Consider the following 24,344-nt stretch of genomic DNA (forward strand, 5'->3'; position numbering starts at 1 on the left):
ATGACTAGCAGATGTGTACGCATGCGCACAATAAAGCCAGTCGTCGTGTGTTTGTTCTCTGGACCATTGGATCCATATTTGTGAGCACAGGTTGTCAATCTTGTAGAGTTGTGTCTTGGGTGACCTCTTTCCGGCATCCCTTCTGCTACGACGGAGCGGACTTGAACTGTATCCTGCATCGAATCTGGCTGCAGCTTCTACGCTGACGTGGCCGCATCACCTTCGGGGAAAGGCCGGTGCGTGAAACGGTTGTGTTCGTACTCAGTCCGATGAGTTTTTTGCTGACTGGCAATGGTGGGGCACCTCACAAGTGACTGGCAATAGTTACGATAGTACGAAGTTCACCCATAGTTCGTAGCTAGCAGTGCACAGTCTATCATTTCCGGAGATCAGACAAGACTGGCAAGGCCAGGGTGTAGAGAAGTGTTCCCAGCTTGGGACTTGAGAAACGTTTAGAGGAAATCGTAGACGTGTCGACTCTCAAGGAGAAGCAGAAGCGAAAAGTGCAGTGAGATAGTGCACCTTTCAGAGCTCCTGATTCCTGGCCCCCAATATGTGAGTGATTTGCCTGCAAACGATGGTCAAGCTTGAGCTGTCCAAGGCACAATTCAGCCCAGAGTATCAGCTGTGATTCTGATAAACCTGTAAGGCTGTAGCACTGCAACGGTCCTACTAATAGTTACTTGTCAACCGACTTGGGAGTCTGGTTTCATGTTTACACAACCATGTAGTATTAAATGTAGAAATCATCTTCTTGACTATCTCCACATGTGCAGCTCTCAGTGGATCCATCTTTGGTGACAGATACCAGCAAGAGTCCATACTCTTCATGCCACACATGTATCACTACTAGCAGAGTTCATCGTTGACATTTTACATGTACATGCAATCAATCACTCACAGGGGCGTCACCGGGCCCCTTCACAGGGGGGGTGCACAGAAAAACACGAAAAAGTTCGCTGATAGCAGGCCCGTTGCACCGACTTTGGAGGTGGGGCGGCCATGGGGTATGGGGGCCCTCCCCGGGAAAAATTTCAAAAATTGAAGCCAATTGCAAGCATTTCCGGGCATTTGGTGCCATATCAGTGTAACTACAATGAAAGACTTTTTGATTCTGCAACAAGCCAAGAAGACGCTACGACCGGGGACAAGAATTCTTCATTATCCTCCCCCGGAAAAAATTTCAAAAATTGAAGGCAAGCATTTTCAGGCATTTGGTGCCATTTCAGTGTAACTAGTCTACGAGTCGTACTCGTACTGGTCATGTACATGCACTCGCTGCATGCACTCACGCGATTGCGGCAGCACAGTGCAGTGCAACTAGTTTTAGTGCATGCAGTTTATTAGTATGTAGATTCTACCAGCACTACACTTTTCATAACCAGGAGTTCGAAAAAACCAAGGTCGAATTTTTTAGGGGGGTGCACGTGCCCCCCGTGCCCATCACGGGTGACGCCCCTGCCTCATATTCTCATGCGCCAGTACATCGTGTTGGTTGTGCTCACGAGGACGACAATGATAGCAACAACAACAGGTCACCACCTGCTACACAATTGTGTTGAGAAACACAACGACCAGCTTAGGAAAGGAGTACAGTAAAATACACAACACATGCAACCACTACTTCGTACTGTTGTGCCCAGCGCGGGCTTGCAACTAGTTGGTTTGGAGGTGACAGCGTTGCGAATGACCGAGGGTCCTCAACGTCTGGTCTCACCGTCCAGGAGCGACACTGACTCGCGCTGCTATCTGGTGTTCACGAGGTGTTTGTCGCGCTGGAAATGGAGCGTCTCTGTAATTTTGTATCCCTGGTGATGTCTGTGCCTGGAGAGCACTATATAAGTGGTGCTCTTCAGGCACAACCTTCCTCAGCCTACTCAAGCTCAACTGATGAGGGGTGAATTCCCCGAAACACTGTGTATTCAGCAGGGAGTGGTGCTTTCTTGCAGGTTTGCTGAGTCGAAGGTTCGATGGACTTCTCGTGTGCTCTGGATGGCAGTCGTGAGTCAGTCAAGTGTCAAGTAAAGTCGGCGGAATAGCGCGAGCTCCGGTGTGGGGAGCAAACCCTTTCTTACATGTAAAATATTAGAAATTTAAAACAAAGGAAATGTGTTTGCTCCCCACCCGGAAGCTCACCACGCTTTTCCGCCCACTTGACTGACTTATGACTGCCATCCAGAGCACACGAGAAGTCCATTGAACCTCCCACTCGGCAAACCTGCAACGAAAGCACCACTCCACAGTGTTTCGGTGATGTGTTTGTCGTGCTGGAAATGGAGCGTCTCTGTAAGTTTGTATCCCTGGTGATAGTTTGGCCCGGAGAGCACTATGTAAGCAGTGCTTTTCAGGCACAATCTTCCTCGGCCTACTCAAGCTCAACTGATGAGGGGTGAATTTCCCGAGGCACTGTGTGTTGAGCAGGGAGTGGTGCTTTCTTGCAGGTTTGCCGAGTGGAAAGTTCAATGGACTTGTTATGTGTTCTGGATGGCAGTCGTAAGTCAGTAAAATCGGCGGAAAAGCATGAGCTCCTGTGTGGGGAGCAAACACCATTCCTATGCAATCATCGCCGAAGTCGCTACCATGATTGTGCATTAAAATACAAACTGCCGGTAACGTTACGTTTATACATGAATCTAAACTTCTCTGGTTTGCCCAGGTTTGACTTTGTGTGATTTTGACGCTGATTTACATTCCACATATACATGTACATGTAAATGTAAATCTAAGTCAGTAAGAGTCACTGAGTCAGTACATGTACTTCGAAGTACAGCCTCTATACAACACCTCCATTCAACTCCTAAAAGTAGCTTGAGGCTTTCATATTCAGGTTTACCACTGCCGTATATGCACAGAATAAACTCCAATGCCGTAGTATTTATGGATAATTATATACTTGAGCTCTCTGTGGAAGACACTTATTTTTTATTATTGAATGGGTCAAAGAGTTTGTATAAAAGGGTGGTATTACTGGAGACTCCCTGATACAGAAGAGAGACCTGAGCACTGAGCATGCATTGCAGCAATGATGCACTGTCAAGAGGGGGTGGACTCTGGAAGCTCAAAAACAAAGAGGAGAGTGCTGCAAGCCTGCATCCTACACACAACAGGAAGACTAAAATTGGTAAAAGAAAGTTGCCAGTTCCATAGTCTCCGACATGCCCAAATCCTGGCCTTTCTCCTTTCCCTTTCATCTATTTATGCCAGCGTACATGACATGGCACTTCGCAGTTATCTGTATGCCAGGTGCAGATGACCAAGCATGATTGATGAATCTTGATGATGGTGATGAATGAATCAATCTCTGCAGTGCCATACCACTCACCAGTAGGGCAGTACAGGCACTGGCACTATTAATTAATTTTATAAAAAATTTAACTGGCAGGCAGCTCCAAGGCCAGGGTGAAAGGGTACTAACTAGAAGGTCATGATGCGTCAGAACGTGACACAACTTTGTGGGGAGCACGAGCCAAGTCACATCAACATCATACCACAATCATGTACATGATTGTACTTCCTTACTAACACTCACTCAGGGCCAGGGACGGCCGGGTACAGGTGCAGCAATGCAAGCACAGCACTACAAATATACACTACAGTGTCGTGACCGGTTACGGAGTAATTTGGCCGGGCCGATCAGCGATATTCGAGCAGGTAACACTCACTCACTGACGACGTCATGACTGTACTCCCCGCCCGGGCGCCCGGGCCCGCGCTAGCTAGCTGCGCCCTCGATTTCAAAAAATTCAAAATGCAAAGAATGGTATCAGTTCATCCTTGCTTCGTGCGTATGGTCGTTCCTGATATATAAGTCGATCAAGCCAGGTAGCGAACAGAGTCTTTGAAGGACGAAGAGCTTGTCTGGTCCCTCTGGTTATACGTTGAACGTTGGTATCATCCCAATCCCTCAAGTCGGGAGATACCGTAATCTTGTAGCTGTGATAGCCTGAGGAAAGCTGCAATAGATTTGAATATTAATAATGGATGAATTTATTGCACCGTTGATGTCTGTTGCCGGTGATGCGGCAGTATCACTGCGGGGCTTGGAGTATGATCTAGTTTTACGCGATTTTCCCCGTGGCTTGTGGAAAGCGTTCTGTGTGCTGGATCCGCTAGCCGTGGCTTGCCTGTTGGTCACGTTTTTGTTCGTCTACTGCCTTGTGGCCTCTTGGCTAACAGGTGACTATTCCTATGTGGATCGTCAGTGGTCCTTGGTGCCAACAGTGTACACCCTGATCTTTGCATTTCACCCCAGCACACGATCAGGAGCACCAGGGCAGGAGCGGGTGATGATCATGGCTGGTCTGACTACGCTATGGTCAGTGCGGCTGACGTTTAACTTCTGGAGACGCGGAGGGTATTCGGGCATGGAGGACTACCGCTGGGAGGCTTTACGTGCTCGCATGCACCCAATCGTCTTCCAGCTATTCAACTTATTCTTCATTTCATCGTTCCAGCATGTGTTACTGTTCTTGATCACGGTGCCGGCATATGTCAGCCGTCGAAGCGAGACACCTTTGAACAACCTGGACTACATTGCAGCAGGTCTCTTCCTCTTCTTCTTAGTCCTAGAGACGACCGCTGACCAGCAGCAGTGGAACTTTCAGGGTAGAAAGCACACGGCGAAGCGTGAGGGAAAGCCCCTCGCAGGTGACAATGCTCGCGGATTTCTCACGTCCGGTCTGTTCCGCTACTCCCGGCATCCGAACTTCTTCGCCGAGCAGTGCATGTGGCTGTGCGTCTATCTGTTCTCGGTGGCAGCCACTGGTCGGTACATCAACTACTCGTGCGTCGGTGTTCTCTTGCTCATGGCCCTGTTCCAGGGCTCGACGTCGTTCACGGAAATGCTGACGTTGAAGCGCTATCCGCTGTACTATGAATACCAGAAAGTCACCAGCCGGCTTGTCCCGTTCTTCCCGCTAGGCCGGGTGCCGGAAAAGCGGGAATAACTCGCCGATAGTTTTGTGTGCAGGTGGCGTCGTCCAGATATCAGTGCTTATCACTTGACTCCGTTCTGGTGAATGGTAAAAGAATGTTTAAAAAGCCAAAACTTATCCTGCACAAGATTCAGAGAGACAGATTGTCTTTTTTTTAATCTAATTATAACGACTGTATTTATGACTCAATATTCGCTAGTAAATCTGTGTTTTTTATTTTTTTATCAACCAAGTTTTACTCCCCCAAAAGAGTGAAAACATATCCTGCACAAGAGAGAGAGAGAGAGAGAGAGAGAGAGAGAGAGAGAGAGAGAGAGAGAGAAAGAGAGAGAGAAAGAGAGAGAGAGAGAGAGAGAGAGAGAGAGAGAGAGAGAGAGAGAGAGAGAGAGAGAATGTCACATCTGTAATTACTAATTCGGTCTCAGTATGCGATAGTGAAACTGTGTTTTTATGAAAATTTATCTGTAGTTTTGCTTCGGTTCAATTTCTTGCATTTTTATAATCATGCAGCATAACGCACAAGAAAAGTTTTCATGTCAATAGTAAAACTGGATTCGTGTACATGTAGCTACTCAGATACAGTGATCACTGGTGACTACCTGTTGTGTGTATGTGTACGTGTGTGTGTATGTGTGTGTGTGCGCGCGTGTGTGTGCCTGCCTGTTTGAGGATACGGTTTTGGCCTTTGTAAGTCTCTTGTCCTGGTGTTTCCCGAGCACATAAGTATGAGATCTGATGTGGCTGCAATCGAAACCAGAGTCGTACAAATCCAGCCCCAGGACTCCCTGGTCGAAACCAGGGAGTAACCGCGTAAACAATTATGCCGTGACTCCCTGGTCAAAACCATGGAGTCACGGCATAGAATATTTTACGACTCCCTGGTCCAAACTAACACACCAGCCGCATGACAAACACTCAGGAACAGTTAGAGTACATGTGCATGGGAATAGGATTATCCTACATCTCGTTTTGCATCTTTCAAACAGACCGGTGATCTTGGAACAGCCAGAGAGAGAGAGAGAGTCACACCTTGCTGTACATGTTGCTGTAACTGTGAGCATGTGAGACTGGCTCGGATAGCCCTTGATGGGTGGGGTACCGATTTGTAATGCCGACAGAAATATTGGCAGAATTATTATTATTTTGGTACTTTTTCTGGAATGTTTCACGCATGTCGGGTTGTGCCTGGTATTGTGGGTAAAGAAGAGGAGCAACAGAAGACTGATTATGAGGCCCATCATATTCTTTGTATGGTTCTGCTAGTGCATGACCAGATCAGATGACTGCTTTTCTAGAAGAATTACTAAATTCTGTCAGTGATGATGTCATCTTATTGAGAATGACATGTCGACAGCATGCCATGTACCACGTGCATGGCTGCAGTACGTGAGTGCATGCATGCATGCGTAGACTCGTATCTAAAGCAGGACCAAGCAAAGACGAAGAAGTAAAAGTCCTGTGAAGTCTGAAGATCAGGAATCAAACTGAAACTGTGAAAGACAACATGACATATGCACCAGTTGAGATTTTGGCTTTCGTCAGATTCGATTCTTGCATGTCACATAAAAATGATAAAGTAGTTGTATGAAACTGTGGGATCACTGGTGATAGCAAGAGTACTCTTGAGTAGATGAAGGAGGAAGACAGCGGTATTATTATTCCATGTCAGTGCTTCGTGTCGTGTAGTCCTCCAGCCTGGCTTGAATTTTTGTTCTGTCAAATTTTCAAGACACAGCGTCCTTGATTTGTTTGAACGAGTGGGTGAAGATCAAGAGTAGCATAGTTTTTCAGCAATTACCTCAGGGTAAGGATTTGAATGTCCTTTGGGAGAATTGTAGTACGAGAATGGCACATAAAAATACTCTGTACAGTATTTGGACGTTACTAGCACTCCCATTTGTGGATACCAATACTAATAATTATGTGATTTTCAACAATCGACGAGAAGGCAATAGTCGTAAAATGGCAATAAATAAGATCAATTGTGCACTCATAACAACATGCGATGTATTATGTGACCAAAGAATACCTGTGTGTGTGTGTGTGTGTGTGTGTGTGTGTGTGTGTGTGTGTGCGTGTGTGTGTGCGTGTGTGTGTTCATGTGTTCATGTGCATGTGTGTGATACCTGCATGTTTGCTGTTGTCGTCGCCATCGTCGTTATCACTGTGTACTACAGTGGTGTAGAGTGGTGCATGGTGCTCAGCGGGAATGTCATGGCACCAGTCACAGACCCGTTCAGCAGCAGCCGCCCCGTACCGTAGCTCACAGGCCCGTGCATCTGCCACCGCTGCTGCCTATGCTACCTGGTCACTAGGCGGTGAGAAGCGCGCTGGGTCTGCACCAAGCACTCGTCACTCGGCGGACAATGCACGTGATGTACGCCAGGCGCGACGTGGTGATCAGGCGCCAGCTCCGACGGTAGCGTTTGACTATGCATCAGCACTGCGCAAAGGTGGGGCGCGGTCCACAGGGGCGGCTACAAGTCAAGTAAGTGTTGATCTAGGGATTCAGACCATGTGTGTGTGTGTGTGTGTGTGTGTGTGTGTGTGTGTGTGTGTGTGTTTGTATGTGTGTGTATGTGTGTGTGTGTGTGTGTATGTGTGTTTGTATGTGTGTGTGTTTGTGTGTGTGTATGTGTGTGTGTGTGTGTGTGTGTGTGTGTGTGTGTGTGTGTGTGTGTATGTGTGTTTGTGTGTGTGTGTGTGTGCTATGTACTGTATCATATTATCTAGTTATTTAGTAGCTCTGCTGGTAGAGCAAGAGGTGCACCGGGGCATGTCTGGTTCTTTGATATCAGGGGCGTCGCACACGGTACGGTCACTACGGTATTGACCGTACCACTATTTGCTCCAAGTACCCCCGCGAATCAGTAAAATGCACTGATTTGGGCTCTAAATTTCCAAAATTTTCGGCTCAGCCATCCTTCCCCGCACGAGTAAATTGTACTTCAGATGGCTGACCGTACCACACTAAAAACTACCTTCCGACGCCCCTGGTTATGGTTTGACATCATCATGACATCACTATGTCACCATTATGACATCACCATGACATCATTATGAGAACAACCCAATGTCTTTGCGACAACTTGTTTGTACTCACTAGTCACTCCTACAAGCATAGACACTGTTTGTTGTTGGGTTGGTTGAGCTAGTCTTGGTGTGAGATGTTGGGGTTGTAATGAGCTTGCTTATTGGACACTGACCAACCTAGTTGCTTGAATAGCCTGAAGAATAACTAATTAGCTATGATGGAAGTCTGAAGAAAATGTTGAACAGTCTCTGCTGGGGTTGCTGCTACACCATAGCTCAATGGTCAGAGCATCGCTGGCCTCAAGCGAAGGTCCCTGATTCGAGTCCTGGTGGCGACAGTCAATTTTTTCTTCAGACGTTTCCCTTTTCCATTCCTGAACTAGTGAACATTTTAAAACTATCGTGTGTCCATGTCTTCCCTCAGCACTCTTCCAGCACCACAAACAGCAGCAGCGCCAGTCAAGATCGCCGCCACGGTGTGTCTCCGCCGCCCCCGCTATCCTCCGCGTCGGCGGCGGCCCGAGAAAGGCCGATGACCAAGGACAGCGCACCCGGGCGGGAAGACCGACGACACCACGCGTCTAAGTCACCCAAGCCCAGCCGGGCGGAGAAGCGTGATGACGGCTTTGAGGAGTTCACCAGTAAGAAAAAGAAGAAAAGAGCACCAGGCACCGCTGAAGGAATCAGTGAGACTAGACCAGCAGGGAAAGCATCCGGTAAACCTAAACAACGCCAAACTCAAGCAAAGCCAAAAACGACATCCGCACCAGCAAAGGCAGGGGCAGCAGCGGCAGCAGCAACTGGGGCGATGGTCAAACCGAAATTTGGCAAAGCAGCAACCCTGGACTTGTTTGATTTCGTTGCTAAGCCCTCAGCACCCCCAGTAGCAGGATCAGTCAAGGTGGTAAGTTGAATTTGTGTACACCTTGACCCTAAAGCTGTCCAGCTAGCCCCTACCGCTAGCTACTATCAATTGTACGTCAGATTCAAATGTTTCACCTGACTTATTCCTGCAGACACATGCGTTAACCCCACATGTTTCATGCTCAGGGGCGTCACACACGGTACGACCACTACGACCATGGTCGTACCACTTTTCGTCCAGGATGGTCCACCCAATTCATCCAAAAAAGCGATAAAAAAATTCAAGGATCTTCGGACTTGTACAAAAGTCAAAACATCGTAACTACAACTAAAAGTCGCTCTAAAAGTCACGGCACGAAGCACGGCATTCCTGTACATGTGTACTACACTCTAGCAGTGTACTCGTACAGTGAGAAGATGGTCGCAGCACTCGCCCATATGTACAGATCGTACATGTCGGTGTGCTAAACAAGGCAGATCGCGCCTTGCTGGTAGGCCGGATGTGACCAGTGACATGTCACACCTCGTAGCACAACGCGAAGTGTTGCAAGACTAGTCTAGAGTACATCCACTAGTACTAATCACATTATAGTACTTAGCACCTCACAGTCACACCACAACTGCGCACAAGGAGCACGCCGTAGATCTATGTACACAGTTTGCGAAGCCAAATCGTTATAATGTTGTGATTGAGGCGGACTTACCGTCACACTTGGCTCCGTAGCTGCAGGGTAGTTTCAATGGCGGCGGAATCCGCTGGACCAGAGATTGCGGATAAGCCCAATCAGCCCAGGGATTTCCAGTTTCCGAAGCGCAGCTATGGCGTAGCGACTGTTCTGTGGCGGTCCTTCCAGCCACAATGGTTTGATGTTTTTCCCTGGTTGCACTGGGACTCCGCAAGCGAGCGAGCGTTTTGCCACACTTGCGTCAGAGCGTCGAGGCGAGGCCTTATTTCCTCCAGAACCGTGGAGCAAGCCTTCGTGACAACAGGCTATCAGAATTGGAAGGAGGCAAGGCGCGTGATGTCGAAACATGCCGAGTCGCGCTGCCACAAGGAAGCGGTCGATCGCCTGCTGACAATCCCGGAAAATGTCGGCGATGTTGGTGAGCGCTTGGACTCCCAGTTTACTGCCCAGCGGAAGGAGAATCGTGCTTGTCTGCTGCAAGTGCTCCGATCCGTGCGCTTTCTCGCACGACAGGGACTCGCTTTGCGTGGAAGCTCCAGGTCGGGAGGTGGAGAGTGTGACGGTAATTTTCTGCAGGTTCTGGCTCTACTGTCCGACAATGATGAGAGTCTTGTGCGCTGGCTGAACCGTCGGACTGACAAGTACACTAGTGCTGCCATTCAGAATGAAATACTTCAGGTAAGAATCAGACAAATGACTGCATGTTAATGATGTTATGCTATTGGATACATTCTTCAGAGCAATAATTGTGTTGCCAACTTCGATGTATCAGACAAATGACTGCATGTTAATGATATGCTATTGGATATTATTATTCTTCAGACTCAGAGCAATAATTGTGTTTCCAACTTCGATGTACTTCGAAAATAGCGAACAATAAATACTGTGGCATTTTCGTGATAGCAATGGCTTATCACTTATCAGCTATTGTTCCATTTCAGTGAATATATTGCAGCTGACTAATATTCACACAAACTTATTATTGTTGTATTGGCCTTTTGCTTGCCTCTCCTAGGTGATGGCCCATCGTTTGCTTCGTCAGTTGTCACTCCGGATTCGGAACGAGATCTTTGCGATCATGGTTGATGAGACAACTGACTGCTCCACCGTGGAGCAATGTGTTGTAGTTGTCCGTTGGGTAGACGACAATCTCGAAGCCCAAGAGGATTTCCTTGGATTTTATGCAATCCACACAGCCAACGCTTCAACTGTTGTCCAGGTAAATGCTGTCACTTGATGTTTAAAATCTTTTTGATAGAGCACTGTATTGACAATGTACTGTGCAATAGTTACATTTCAGGGATTTGACTATTTTAATATGGTAGCAGTCAGTGTGAATGATTTTGCAATGTATTTGCACAGCGTGCCATTTACTTGCAGTCCCACAACATTGTTTTGATCTGGGTGTTTTGGTCTTGGTTTGTTCCTCATTGCACAGGTAATAAAAGACAGCATTATTCGCATGGGCATGTCACTCGCCAACTGCAGAGGCCAATGCTATGATGGTGCTGCAGTTATGAAGGGCACAAGGAATGGTGTGGCAAAACAGATCCAGGACGAGCAACCCAAAGCGATCTTCACGCATTGCTATGGACATTCGTTGAATCTGGCCTGCCAGGACATGGTGAGAGACGTGAAGGTGGTGAAGGATGCGCTAGACACTACCTTCGAGCTGAGCAAGCTACTCAAGTACTCGGCTAAGCGGACTGCTGAGTTTTCGAAGTTAAAAGAAGAGATAGCACCTGATGAGCCTGGTTTTCGAACCCTGTGCCCGACTCGTTGGACTGTCCGTGCAGCATCATTGCAGAGTGTCCTGGCAAACTATGAAGTAATCCAGGCCAGTCTTGAGAGATTTACGGAGTTGGCGAAGTACGACCACGAGATGTCAGCCAAGTGTAACGGAGTCGGCCATCAGCTAGCCACTTTCGAGTTTCTGTTTGGAACCTGCCTCGGTCACCTAGTTCTGCGTCTTGCTGACAACCTGAGTGTGGCGCTCCAACAGAAGTCACTCTCAGCAGCAGATGGGCAAAGGATGGCTTCGCAGACTGTAAAGGCGTTACAGAAGCTTCGATCCGAAGAGGAATTTCAGAAGTTCTGGGCCGATGTTCTCCTCAAACAGTCTGCTGTGGATGTCAGTGAGCCGCAGCTGCCACGTCGCCGCAAAACCCCTGCTCGCCTTCAGACGGGCACCTCCAGTCCTCACTTCCCAGCTACAGTAGAGGACCTCTATCGTCCGATGTTCTTTTCGGCACTGGACACCATCATAGCAGCTATCGGTGACCGGTTTGACCAGCCTGGCCTGCAGCATTACCAGAACCTAGAGCAACTTCTGCTGAAGGCTGCAGCTGGTTCTGCCTACAAGGACGAGAAGGAGCATGTTGCTAAGCTTTGGGGCGATGACATCAATATGTCATTGCTGGAGTCGCAGCTCGCTATCCTGGCGTCTTACTTCACCTCCAAGGAAGTGTCTCTTGCTCGTATCGCAGAGTACGTACAGGCCCTGCCCAACAAGCACTTCCTAAGTGAAGTTGTAGCCCTGCTTAGGCTAATTCTGGTTGCTCCTGCAACCAATGCCACTAGCGAGAGATCTTTCTCTACCTTGCGCCGCTTGAAGACCTACCTACGGTCCACAATGAGCCAGGAGAGGTTGAATCACTGTGCCATCCTCACCACGATGAAAGAGGAGTGTGATGCCCTTGACCTGAAGGATATTGGCAATGACTTTGCCTCCTCCAACCAGCACCGCATTGATTTGTTTGGCAAATTTTAAATCTTGCGTCTGGCCAATGTTGATGCCGCTTAGAACTATTGTTCCGTATTTTTAATTATTTGTCGGATCAAGTGTCTTTGCTGATATTCTGAATTAAAGTTTCCCGTGTGATACATGTGCATATTGAGTGTAAGTGGGGTTGTCTAATAAGTGCTCGGGAAACCCTCGTTTGCGGCTGCAGAGCGCCAAAACGTGCCCTATTGCCCAAAAAATCCCAAATTTTTTTCCGGGGGACACCCCCGGACCCCCGGTCGTACCACTCCGAACTGCCCTGTGACGCCCCTGATGCTAACTGTGTTTATTATTATTCTACCTTGACCATGAGGTGCCGCCTGGGCAGACTTTGTCACAGGATTGTTTGGTAGTAGAAGTTCCCATGTTCTTTTTGTGGCCGTGGCTGAGTTTGACCGTGTTGCTGAGTACATGGCTGAGAAACTGAAGCTCCATTTGTGGCTGACAGGCAGTGTTCTTGTCAACAGTATGATCTAGACACAGCAATGGTCCATTACAAATTTACAGCAGTATGACCTAGGCACTGCAACAGTACTTTACAAGCTGGATCTCCTGCAGCTGGGTGTGTTTGCCTGCACGATTGCATAGCTACAACACGAATGTATAAGCTAGCTTGTTCGCTTGTGTTCAGCCTTGCTTACTAATACAGCGAAACCTGTCTAAGTAAGGCGACCACTCAAGGGACCTTCAAAACGTGATCTCTGTTACCAGGTGTCCTCCTTATCCAGGGTGATTTGACTGAACAGAGCGTCCCTTGGTCCTGGTTGCAGTGGTCTTCTGGGACAGGTGGTTGCCTTATCCGAGTGGCCACCTTGACAGGTTTTACTCTCTGACTGCATCATGCATGGTCGCCTTGTCAGGTTTTACTGTGTGACTGTTGTCTACATGTATGTGCTGCTGATGCTGATGCTGATGCTACTACACAGGCACAGCGGCAATCACGTGCAGTCCCAGTATCGTCCACACCTGCTGCTGGCCATGCTGCTGTTAAGCCATCACCCAGTGTTTGGCCGTCGCTTGCACCGGCCGCTCCTGTCTGGCCAGCCGTCCCCGGCATTGCATCGACAGGCGCACAGAAAACGCCAGCACCACCGCCGCCAGCAGCAGCAACAACAGCGGCGACGGTAGCTACAACTTCGGCCGCATCGTCGCAAAAGGCGCCTAGCGCGTCCACATCAGCACACGCCACAGCAGCGCAAGCACAAGCCAGTCAACGGCAGAAACACCAGGTATTGTGTATTCCATGCATTGGCAGCTCTGCTGTATATACACTGTGCACAAATTTGTTTCAAGGGAATGTTCCATATATTGAGTTGCAGATTCGTTTTGTACATTCTTTGCTGTGCATGGCTATTGACTACAGTCATGTTGTTATTGTTTTTTTTTGTTTTTTGCTTACTTTCTACTCATGACCACAGCAGCAAGCTTCCGTCCCTCGCAATGTGCTCGACTCCACTGCCCCTCTGGTTCGTCGTGGCAAGGAGAGAGAAGGTGGACGCAAGAAGAAGCCCACGGCTCTGAAGCGAGTAAGGTGTCCAGTAATGAGTCTGTGCATTGAGACTATTGACGTGGATGTACAGTGCTGTCACGGTAATTTAATTGTATTGCCGTGGTAACGGTGTCTGTGACAGTGCTACATCTGACTGTGTTCTCTCTCTCTCTCTCTCTCTCTCTCTCTCTCTCTCAGACTATCTTGCAGGAACGAGAAAGTCGTCGTCAAGCTCGTGAGGCAGCGGCACCATCGAATTCCGCCGGCACTGCAGATGCTAAGTCACCTGAAGATGACAATGCCACTGATGATGAACATGATGATGACTGTGTGGCTGATGCAATGGATGCAGCTGAGAGTGAACATACATACAGTATTGGTGCTGGTGATGATGATATTGACAGCGGTAGGGCCCATCAAGATGTTCTCTTGACCAATGGTGACTCGTTGGATGCTGCCAGCGCCACTGCTGAGAGTCCTGCAGTTGCACTGTCGCTGTGTTCCGGTGATGGGGCTCCTTGCAGTGCTGCTGATGCTGCTGCTGCTGCTGATGATACTGCTGAGGACAGGTGTGTTGGTAGTGCGGTTAGGTTTGTTGCTTTGTTGTGAACGGCCAGGGTAACTGGTGACAATGGCTGCCACTAGGGTGGTATGCAATGGCAATGCCGCTAGTGTGCAGTGGTGACAGCGTTGGTGCACTGGTGACACAGATGGTAGGCTGAGAGCAGATGCGGTAATGCTGTGTTGTCATGTGGTGTGCGTACTTCATTCAGTGCCAGTGTCTGTGTGGATACCCTGACAACAGCAGTGAGTGCAGCGTCTGTGGACGATGCTGGTGATGTCACTGATGATGTCGCCGCCATGGTCTTGGATGACGATGAGGAACATGTGGATGACACTCCCAACAGTGAGTGACGGTTGAGCGTATATGTGTGCGGGGGTGTTGCATGTAGTGCGGGTGTGCGTGTCTGGGAATGATACACAAGTTAGTATCTATGCCTCCTACTGTAGCATAGGATGGTGTCACTGCCGTTCGCAGTCTATGGTGTGCATGGCCTATTGGGTACAATGTGTGTGGCTGTGTGCCTATGTTTGTAGTTGGCTGTGTATTTGCCACTATTTGGTGTTGCTGCTGCCTCTGCCGTCGCTGCTATTCTTGTGTGTGTGTGTGTGTGTGTGTGTGTGTGTGTGTGTGTGTGTGTGTCTTTCTTCTCTTTCTCAGACTCCTCCTGTCTTTTCTTTCATTCTCCTGGGTGGTTACCAATAGCCAGTGCATGCCGGAGTATGTGGTGTGATGTATGTGCGGGAAAAAAGAAAAAAAGGAAAAAAGGAAAGAAAAAAGACCAAAAAGTAGGGTTCACTGGCCAGAAAAAAGCCACTTCATAGCTGTGTTGTGTAGACCAGGCTGAATAGTGGCGGTCAATTCTTCAGCCTTGCAAGCTGTTGAATGGTGCAATCCCAGCACAAGTTGCGATGGCTTCTGCTGTAGCACCGCTATCATCGCCTCTGGCGATGGGCGTCCAATGGTCCAATGGTGTGTATATTGTGTGTGTATGTTGTGTGTGTGTGTGTGTGTGTGTGTGTGTGTGTGTGTGCGCGCGTGTGTATTGTGCGTGTGTTTTGTTACTCCAGACAATGCTGACGGTTGCATGCCCAAAGCTGGCGTTCTGCACAGTCGACGATTCAGAGAGTAAGTTCAGAGAGTAAGCTGTCTACCCTGTTTATAGCATCATGTTTCCGCCTTGCTAGGTTGTTAGGTTGCTAGGTTGTTAGGTTGTTTGGTTGTTAGGTTGTTAGGTTCGGTAGACAAGAGACAAGTAGTCTATTGGTTCGAAGACGCCAAGTAGAAAAAACTAAGAAGATTCAATCTGTAAACGACAGAGAGGACTCTCGAAAATGTGCGTACGTGCATACACAGTAGAGCTAATGTACAATGTTACGTCATAACATAACACATCTTATCATTCCCTCCCCAGTTAGCATTGGGAATAAGCTATGTGTTATGGCCGGCCTGCACTGCTTTTATTATTTATTTATTTTATTTCACTCAACTCGTGGTACATGACCAATTGGCACACAAATTGCGAGAGAGGGGTGATAGCCAACCATGGCAAGAAAAGAAAAGAAACGGAATAAAGCTTTCAAGTCTGGAGCAAACGATGGTGATATGTTCTTGTAATTCCCGGTGGCATCCTTTGGAAAAGTTCCGCCGTGCTAAGGAAACCCTGATCCCATGAAGAAATTAATACCCTGTACTAGTGCACAGCCCAGTGTTTGCAGGTCTGGTGCTGCACAGCACCCTGCAACAGTGTACAGCCCAGTGTTTGCAGGTCTGGTGCTGCACAGCACCCTGCACCAGTGTACAGCCCAGTGTTTGCAGGTCTGGTGCTGCACAGCACCCTGCACCAGTGTACAGCCCAGTGTTTGCAGGTCTGTGACTGCACAGCACCCTGCACCAGTGCACAGCCCAGTGTTTGCAGGTCTGGTGCTGCACAGCACCCTGCACCAGTGTACAGCCCAGTGTTTGCAGGTCTGGTGCTGCACAGCACCCTGCACCAGTGTACAGCCCAGTGTTTGCAGGTCTGGTGCTGCACAGCACCCTGCACCAGTGTACAGCCCAGTGTTTGCAGGTCTGTGACTGCACAGCACCCTGCACCAGTGCACAGCCCAGTGTTTGCAGGTCTGGTGCTGCACAGCGCCCTGCACCAGTGTACAGCCCAGTGTTTGCAGGTCTGTGACTGCACAGCGCCCTGCACCAGTGCACAGCCCAGTGTTTGCAGGCCTGGTGCTGCACAGCACCTGGTGCATCGCTAAGTCACTTGATCGTATGTCGCTGAGCAGCACTGATGGTGTATGGAGAGTGCTCGAGTGTAAAGTGCTCGACCAACGAGGGATGAGTGTACTTTGGAAGAAAGGTCACCACATTTGTATTTGTATTGAAACAATGCTTTTCGGTCTTTGACCACTTTGCTGGTGGGTTGATCTACTCACCTCCCACCGCTTTGGCCCGGGTTGGGAGCTGCATCTGCGCCTTTGATCATAGCAGGGTGATGGCGTTCCTACGGATGCTGAAAACTCAGTCTAACTGAGTCTCAAGGGAACCATGACTTTGACTGTTGTTTGGTAGTGTATGTACTTGTACTCTTTAAAAGTACTTGTCTAGTGATATGCTAAAAAGTGCCTTGCTCTTGACGTAGAACTGGTAGGAACAAGTGTCCATGACCAAAAGTGGCTGGCTGTGCATCTTGCCCAGAGACCAGTGATCACAGTTGAATACTAGCAAGAGTACATAAACCAGAGTGTGCAACTGTGCATATCAGATCTGAAACAGCGCAGTTCGTGCACTACGTCACCCTAATGATATCAGCCAAGCCGCGACTTGCGTACAGCTCAAATTTTCGTGTTTCATAGCCCGGAAATCAACCAAGTTTGCTTGATTTTAGACGTCCTGTTTCAGGATTTCAGTGTTTTTGTGTGACTGTGTATGCTGCTGCGTACATTCATCGACAAGTAAATTCACTAGGCTATCTATATCAAGAAACCGAAATCAGGACAAACTCAGTGACCTGCACTACCGTGACTGGTTACGCAACTTTTCACCGTACCTGTGGCTTACCATGCTGTCAGAAATGACGTACTGCACGAATAACGCTCCCACAGGAGCCATCCCGAGTTGCACACTCTGGTTTATGTACTCTTGATACTAGCAAGAGTACATAACCCCCCAGAGTGTGCAACTCCACTATGGGTGCTGTCCCGACAGAATTTCAAGTTGACGTCATTTTGATGATGCAATGCGCACTGTACACGGATTATCAGACGAATCCGGAACCTGTAGTTGACCGAAGCCGATCTGATCCTGTACAAATTCTTGCAAAGAAAAACGTGTGATGCGTTGATACCCGTACACATGTTGTAAATCACTGGTGCAAGGAGCATTGCGTCATAAATAATGACGTCAACTTGAAATTCTGTCGGGACAGCAGGGTATGTGGGAGTTGCACACTCTGGTTTATGTACTCTTGATACTAGTAGTAGTCTACTCTTGGTAGAAAGGGTTTGGGCTGTCTGCGTGTCAAAACATGTGTCTCGTATGTGTTGCGGAGTAGGCAACTTCTCAATGTCTTGTTTGTTTATAGTACTTGTCCTCTTGTTTACTGTCCTGTCAGGATGGCCGAGCGGTCTAAGGCGCCAGACTCAAGGTCTTGTACCTTCTGCAGTCAATGCAGATTGGAGCCTTCTGGTCCACGTATGTGGGCGTGGGTTCGAATCCCACTTCTGACAGTTTATTTTTTATTTTTTTTATTTCTCTCACTCTGTTCTGTGCACTCACCCCACTCTACTTTTGGTGGAGGGAACTATGATTGCCTCACCGCTGAATCTGTCGCAACTTCAGATTTTTGAGCTGGATACGATTTGCGCAAGATGTAGGGGCAGTAGGGCACATGCACTTGCCACATTTTGTGTGTGTATGTGTGTGTGCTTGCTGCTTACACAAGGACATTGCTCCTTCTGCTCAATTTCAACCTGGACCCGCCAATCCACTACAGTAGCACAGTACTACTTCGAAGTACCATGTATTACAAATCCTGGCATTCATGGCCATGCATGGGTGTCATGGTGGACTGCAAAAACACTCCTTTATGCATCCAGAAGTGACACTGTGTATGTGTGTATGTCTGCATGTGTGTGCTTGCATGCGTGGGTGCGGTTGTGTGTGTGTGTGTGTGTGTGTGTGTGTGTGTGTGTGTGTGTGTGTGTGTGTGTGTGTGTGTGTGTGTGTGTGTGTGTGTGTGTGTGTGTGTGTGTGTGTGTGCTTGCTTGCTTGCTTGCAGGCACATATATATAAGGAAAAGGAAAAGGTTAAAAGAAAACAAAAATAGAGTAGGGTTTAAGACAGCAGAGGAAAGATTACATAATTATTTGATCTGTGAGCAACGTTGGTCAGTGAATTTTCAGGTGGGATAAAAGAGTGGTCTGGTTTCTCCGGTGATCGTATAGATGCAGGCAACTTTAAAAATTGTTAGCAAACTTCACTTCTCAACTCCAAAAACGGTCTCTTCACTGCCATTCAAGTTTGCTAAATGTGTAAGTGGCTGCGTTGGAGTTTGCGGACAATTAGAAAAGTTCACCTTATTCTTTTTACTTGAAGTATATTTATTCCTCTGTGCTGCGCTGATGAGTCCACAAAGGACGAAACGGTTCTGTCCGCCGCAGGTTGAGTATATTTATTCCTATTACTTCGAAGTATATTATGTGTTGATATGCGGGTGTTTCCCTCTTCTCTCTGCTATCACTGTATCAGGTACTGCGATCACATGTTAGAAGCCAGCATTGACGAAGTGGTCATTCTCCTACTGCAGAGAATCATCTTCTTTCAGGATCGGGCACATCGTGACAATCCGCTGAAGGTCAGTTTAAACTGTGTCTACATGTCTATTGACATTCTGTCTTTCAGAATGATTGTATGCATGGGTGGGTGAGTGAGTGAGTGGGTTGCTGGGTAGATGAGTGAGTGGTGGGTGAGTGAGTGAGTGGGTAGGTGAGTGAGTGAGTGGGTGGGTGAGTGAGTGGGTAGGTGGGTGGGTGATGGGTAGGTGAGTGAGTGATGGGGAGGTGGATGAGTGAGTGAGTGGGTGGGTAGGTGAGTGAGTGGGTGAGAGAGTGGATAGGTAGGTGGGTGGGTGGGTGAGTGAGTGAGTGGCAGGGGCGTACATGGGGCGGTTCCCGGGATGCCCGGGAACCAGTAAAACAAATTCGATGTGGGTGCGGAGAATTTTTTGATCCAGGCCCAGCGCTCGCAGTGCATGCCTGGATGGAGTCCACCTGACGGTCCGAGGACGGTGACTAAAGTGTAGCCCAGGTGTAAAAATGGTGCTGGGACACAGCGTACTGAACTGGGTCCAACACGTTTCTAGTTACATCGCCGGATTCCTCGGTCTCAGAGTCAAATTTTCCTTTGCAGTTTGTTTTTGACAAAGTTGGTCGTGTTTTGGACGATGCATTCGCTTTGTGGAAAAGAAAAATGAAGCGTCGACATCCAGAGGGCCAGCGCTCTATTCAGAGCTATTTTGAGCAGCAGGCAAAGCGTGTAGCCAGTACTAGTGGCGAAGGTCAAGCGATAGATGAGAATGCAGACGCACCTGACTTGCAAGCGAAGTCTGCATGCAACGGGCAGCGCTAAGGAAGAAATCATCGGCGAAGCTGCCGAATGGGCAGTTGGGCGGGTGAGAAAGTCAGTGAGCGGGCGAGTGAATGGGCAGTAAGGTGGATGGATGAGTGGGACCAATTGGTGGGTGGGTGATTGTGTGGTCAGTTGGGTGAGAGTGTGTTGTTGGTAAATACACGTTGGGTGAGTGAAAGTGCTCCCCAACGCATTCACGCTGCGCAACTTTTCACTACTTTCACTTTAGCTCATACGTGTACATGTACATGTACATGTACACCCTTCAAAGCGGTGAACCCCTTGATAGGCGACAAGCCTCTGGGTCATCCTAATAAAGATAATATTATTATTATTATTATTGCGTGCTAGGTTGTACGTGAAGTGTGTGGGTACAGTGAGGGCTGCGTCCTACCCACCTGTGTGGATTCACAGGAAGTGTGAGTTACGAAGTCTGAAGAAGATGTTGAACGGCCTCTGCTGGGATGACGACTACACCATAGCTCAGTGGTTAGAGCATCGCTGGCTACAAGCGAAGGTCCCTGGTTCGAGTCCTGGTGGTGACAGTCAATTTTTTCTTCAGACTTTTCCCGTTTGTCTCTTTCCCTCAAACCAGTTTTATTATTATTATTATTAAGAGAGTGAGAAAGAGTGGGTGTATGTGCACATGGAGGTAGAGGGTGTATGTGCACTTGGAGGCAGAGGGTGTCGATGACAATGGGGTTTAAAAAATTATAAAATCGGCACGATCTGGTTTGAAATGTAACAAAAAAAACGTTGCCACGTTTCAATTCCCTTCCTTTGCTTGTGTTACTCACCGTGTTGTCCACTGCTGGTGATACTCGCCCAACACACCAACACACCAACACACAGGCTAAATACCGACGTCGCTATGTTATAGGGCTGCGTGAAGTCAAGAAGCACGTCAAGGCCAGGAAGCTGAAGTGTGTATTGATCTCACCCAACCTGGAACGCAGCAAAAATCCAGGTAAGATGCTGACAAGTACTCAAAGGGTAGTGGAGGTGAAATCGCTTCAGGTGCTAACGAGTCTCTGAAAACATGAACTTATCAATTGTGGCCATTTCTGATCTGCTCTTTTTTCTTCCTGGGTATTCGTTGGAGATAAGATATGACACAACGCTTCAGGAGATCCAAAACTCTCCCTATAGTTGATCTGTCCCAAGAACCGATCTTCAGCAAGGAGTTTCTGCAAGACCTGGCCAACAGAAATCTCCGCTGTGCTATGCATTGACTATGATATGAAAGATGAAAGAGATTCCACGATTGACACATGTACATGAGACTGTTGACACATGAGTGTTGGGACTAGGCAGAGATACATGAACTGTATTTTTTTACCGATTGACCCATGTACAGTGACCCATGTACAGTGACCCGTGTACTTGGTTGTGGCTTTGATTTCCCGGTTAAATAGCGGTTAAACCCTGGTGGTAAGTCGACTACTTTTTTCTTTAGGTCATGAAAAGTCGACTTATAGCCGGTAATATTTTTGGTATGCTAACGTTATGTCAACTTATGTGTCAGACTTCTTCTCCTCATTCTCACAATGGCTTAGGGTGCTAAGAAGAGCGTGATTCTGGTGAGGGTAGTTCGGTTTTATCCCCCTTATCTCCCTGGAGCCCGGTGATACTGTTGCAGACATCTACCAGTGACAGGAAGATTCATGAGACCTTCCTGACCACACCATTGCCCTGATGATACTCAGTGGGTGAAATGTTGCCAGCACAGAGCCTGCTGTTGGTGTGGATGTACTGTTGGTGTGGATGTACTGTTGGTGTGGATGTACTGTTGGTGTGGATGTACTGTTGGTGTGGATGTACTGTTGGTGTGGATGTGCTGTTGGTGTGGATGTGCTGTTGGTGTGGATGTACTGTTGGTGTGGATGTACTGTTGGTGTGGATGTACTGTTGGTGTGGATGTGCTGTTGGTGTGGATGTACTGTTGGTGTGGATGTACTGTTGGTGTGGATGTACTGTTGGTGTGGATGTACTGTTGGTGTGGATGTACTGTTGGTGTGGATGTACAATGTACTGTAGGCGTGGGGGATACTAGTACTCACTGCTCACCTTTAAACCGTCCGAGTCGAAGATGATGTCATAATGATGTGGTGATGATGTAATGTGATGTCAATGATTCTTGCTTGTCCGTGTGCCCAGGTGGTCTAGATGACCAGGTGACGGAGATACTGCAGCATTGCCAGGAGCAGGAAGTGCCGGCTGTGTTTGCGCTGAACCGTCGCAAGTTGGGACGTACCATGCACCGCAAGACACCGGCTAGTGTTGTCGGGTTGTTCAACTACGACGGTGCTCAGGTCAGTGGTATCTGCCGCACAGTGTAACTTTGCAGTCTAGCTGCTTTGCAGTCTCTCTGCAGTGTAGCAACAGTGTGCCTTTGCTCTCCCTCTCTCTCTCTACAGTATAGCCACAGTGTGGCTTTGCCGTCCCTCTCTACAGTGTAGCGTTGGCCTCTTTCTCTCTGCAGTGTAACTGCAGTCTAGCTTTGCTGTCCCTGTGCAGTCTGGCTTTGCCGAGTCTAGCTTTGCCGAGTCTAGCTTTGCCGAGTCTAGCTTTGCCGAGTCTAGCTTTGCAGTCTCTGAAGTGTAGCTACTGTGTAGCTTTACCGTCTCTCTACACTAGCAGTGATGTAGCTTTGGGCTGCTTTGCTGTCTCTCTAGACTATAGTGTAGCTTTGCCGTGTGTCCATGCTGTTTGCTGTACGAATTTGTTCATTGTTGGTGGACTAGCAGAGAATGCAGAGTTCTTTTCGTGAGTCTGCCGTAAAATGTCAGCCAAAGCTGAGACTGCATATCTTTTTGCAGTCATTCTACCTCGGTTAACAGAGCGGTTAAGATGCCCGTTATTTCTGACGTGACGCGAAAGTTCAGCTCGCGTTATTTGGCTCGCACGTCCAAAAACAACGCAAGTGACCTGCAGCTCACATTGAAATTTGGAGTTTTACGCCAAATTTGACGTGAAATTGTGCGTCACGTCGGAAATAACATGCATCTTTTAGACCTCTCTATTGAGTACCTCACACCTATGAAGTATTGACTTGTACTTCCCTTGGAGGTACATGTACATGTATGTGATATGTGCACCATCAGTGTATGTGATATGTGTACTGAAGTTTCACTTTGTATGTGTGTTTATTGTTGTTGCCGTGTCCTACAGGATCACTTCCATGAGCTGATGAGCAGGGTCCGAGTCGCTCGAGATCGTTACGTAGCAGCACTGGACTCCGCTGCAGCACCGATGCCCGCTGATAAGAGCTCTACTGCCACTGCTGCTGCTGGTGGTGCTGCTGGTGATGTTTCCTCTGTCACACCTTAGTGCATGGGGTGATCCTCCTCACGTCCATCTTGCCTGCTAAGTTTCTGCAGTGGCACGGGCTGGGGATTTTCATTCAAATGCGTTGAAGACTCTGCCGTGAACGTGTCCACTTCTCGTGGTGTTCTGCAGCACATGATTGTACATGACTACATGACTACACGACTGCATGACTACACGACTACATGACTGCATGACTACATGTATCAGTTAGCACCTGTCCCAATACTGTCGACAGCAAGCACCTGTTAGTATGCACTACAGTGTTGTGTTGATAGGCCATTGTGAGTTGACCGTTGTCTTCGATTACAGACAGACGTATGGCTTGCTCAGCCTTGTTGTACTGTACCCTGGTGCTGGTCATGATGCTTTAGCCTTTAGCACGGGGGGGGGGGGGGGGGGGGGTAAGCAGTAGCAGCAGTGGCTTCTGTGAATGTGCTCAGTGGCTCATCAATTGCCAGTGCCGGTGTGGGTTGCTCCATGTTTGACCGTACTTGGTGCTGAACTGCTCTTTACACACTGTACAGCATCGCAAGATCTATAGACCTCTTTCGTCGCGATGAAACCGCCCACTCTTACTTTCCTTTGTATTTCAGTTATTAATTTTGTTTTGCATCGATTGTATTTTCCCGACTTGACTCTGTTTATTGACCTCCTTTTTCAAACTCGCAGTTTTTTATTTTTTTTACTGAAGATAATTGTTCAAAGATACAGACCCCTGACCCCAGCCCGACCGGACAGGCATATCAATCTCACATCTGTTCGTTTATCTTTCCAAAGCCTCACTGGATCATGTGACCACGGCACCGTCACCATGGGTATAACAATTACTTGTGTACGAGTACCAGTCCTGTTTGGCAGCGGAGGGAAAATTTCCTTCTGTGCATGCTGCGACCCAGTACATCTACCAGGAGCTGGTGGCATGATACAGCTGGATGTGGCAAATGGTGTGTGTGCGCATGCGGCACTTGTGCCTTTTCAGATTTGACGTGAATTCATTGTGCACACAGTACTGGACAAAGAAATCCAACCTGATGAATAAAAT

At 48.2% G+C, this 24,344-nt stretch overlaps 2 protein-coding genes and 1 non-coding gene across 4 annotated transcripts; all 3 read left to right on the top strand.

Moving 5' to 3' along the window:
- Positions 1-3,977: 3,977 nt before the first annotated feature.
- LOC135817051 (uncharacterized) lies at positions 3,978-4,946 on the top strand. The gene has a single exon (XM_065330151.1). The coding sequence runs from the start codon at positions 3,978-3,980 to the stop codon at positions 4,944-4,946; it is 969 nt and encodes a 322-aa protein (XP_065186223.1).
- Positions 4,947-6,437: 1,491 nt separating this feature from the next.
- On the top strand, positions 6,438-23,605 carry LOC135818567 (PHD finger protein rhinoceros-like). 2 transcript variants are annotated; one of them, XM_065331965.1, is made up of 12 exons: positions 6,438-6,738; positions 7,097-7,422; positions 8,392-8,871; positions 13,226-13,528; positions 13,718-13,825; positions 13,987-14,357; positions 14,562-14,695; positions 15,421-15,478; positions 19,094-19,199; positions 20,825-20,939; positions 22,130-22,284; positions 23,144-23,605. In XM_065331965.1, the coding sequence occupies exons 2-12, from the start codon at positions 7,144-7,146 to the stop codon at positions 23,300-23,302; spliced, it is 2,268 nt and encodes a 755-aa protein (XP_065188037.1). In that variant the 5' UTR covers positions 6,438-6,738; positions 7,097-7,143; the 3' UTR covers positions 23,303-23,605. The 2 variants fall into 2 exon arrangements, with proteins under 2 accessions (XP_065188037.1, XP_065188036.1); XM_065331964.1 differs by having other exon boundaries at positions 7,112-7,422.
- Positions 17,953-18,072, top strand: Trnal-caa (transfer RNA leucine (anticodon CAA)). The gene is made up of 2 exons: positions 17,953-17,990; positions 18,027-18,072. It is a non-coding gene; the product is annotated as a tRNA-Leu (tRNA).
- Positions 23,606-24,344: the final 739 nt, after the last annotated feature.

This window comes from Sycon ciliatum, chromosome 5 (assembly GCF_964019385.1).
Source record: "Sycon ciliatum chromosome 5, ocSycCili1.1, whole genome shotgun sequence".
Taxonomy (NCBI): domain Eukaryota; kingdom Metazoa; phylum Porifera; class Calcarea; order Leucosolenida; family Sycettidae; genus Sycon; species Sycon ciliatum.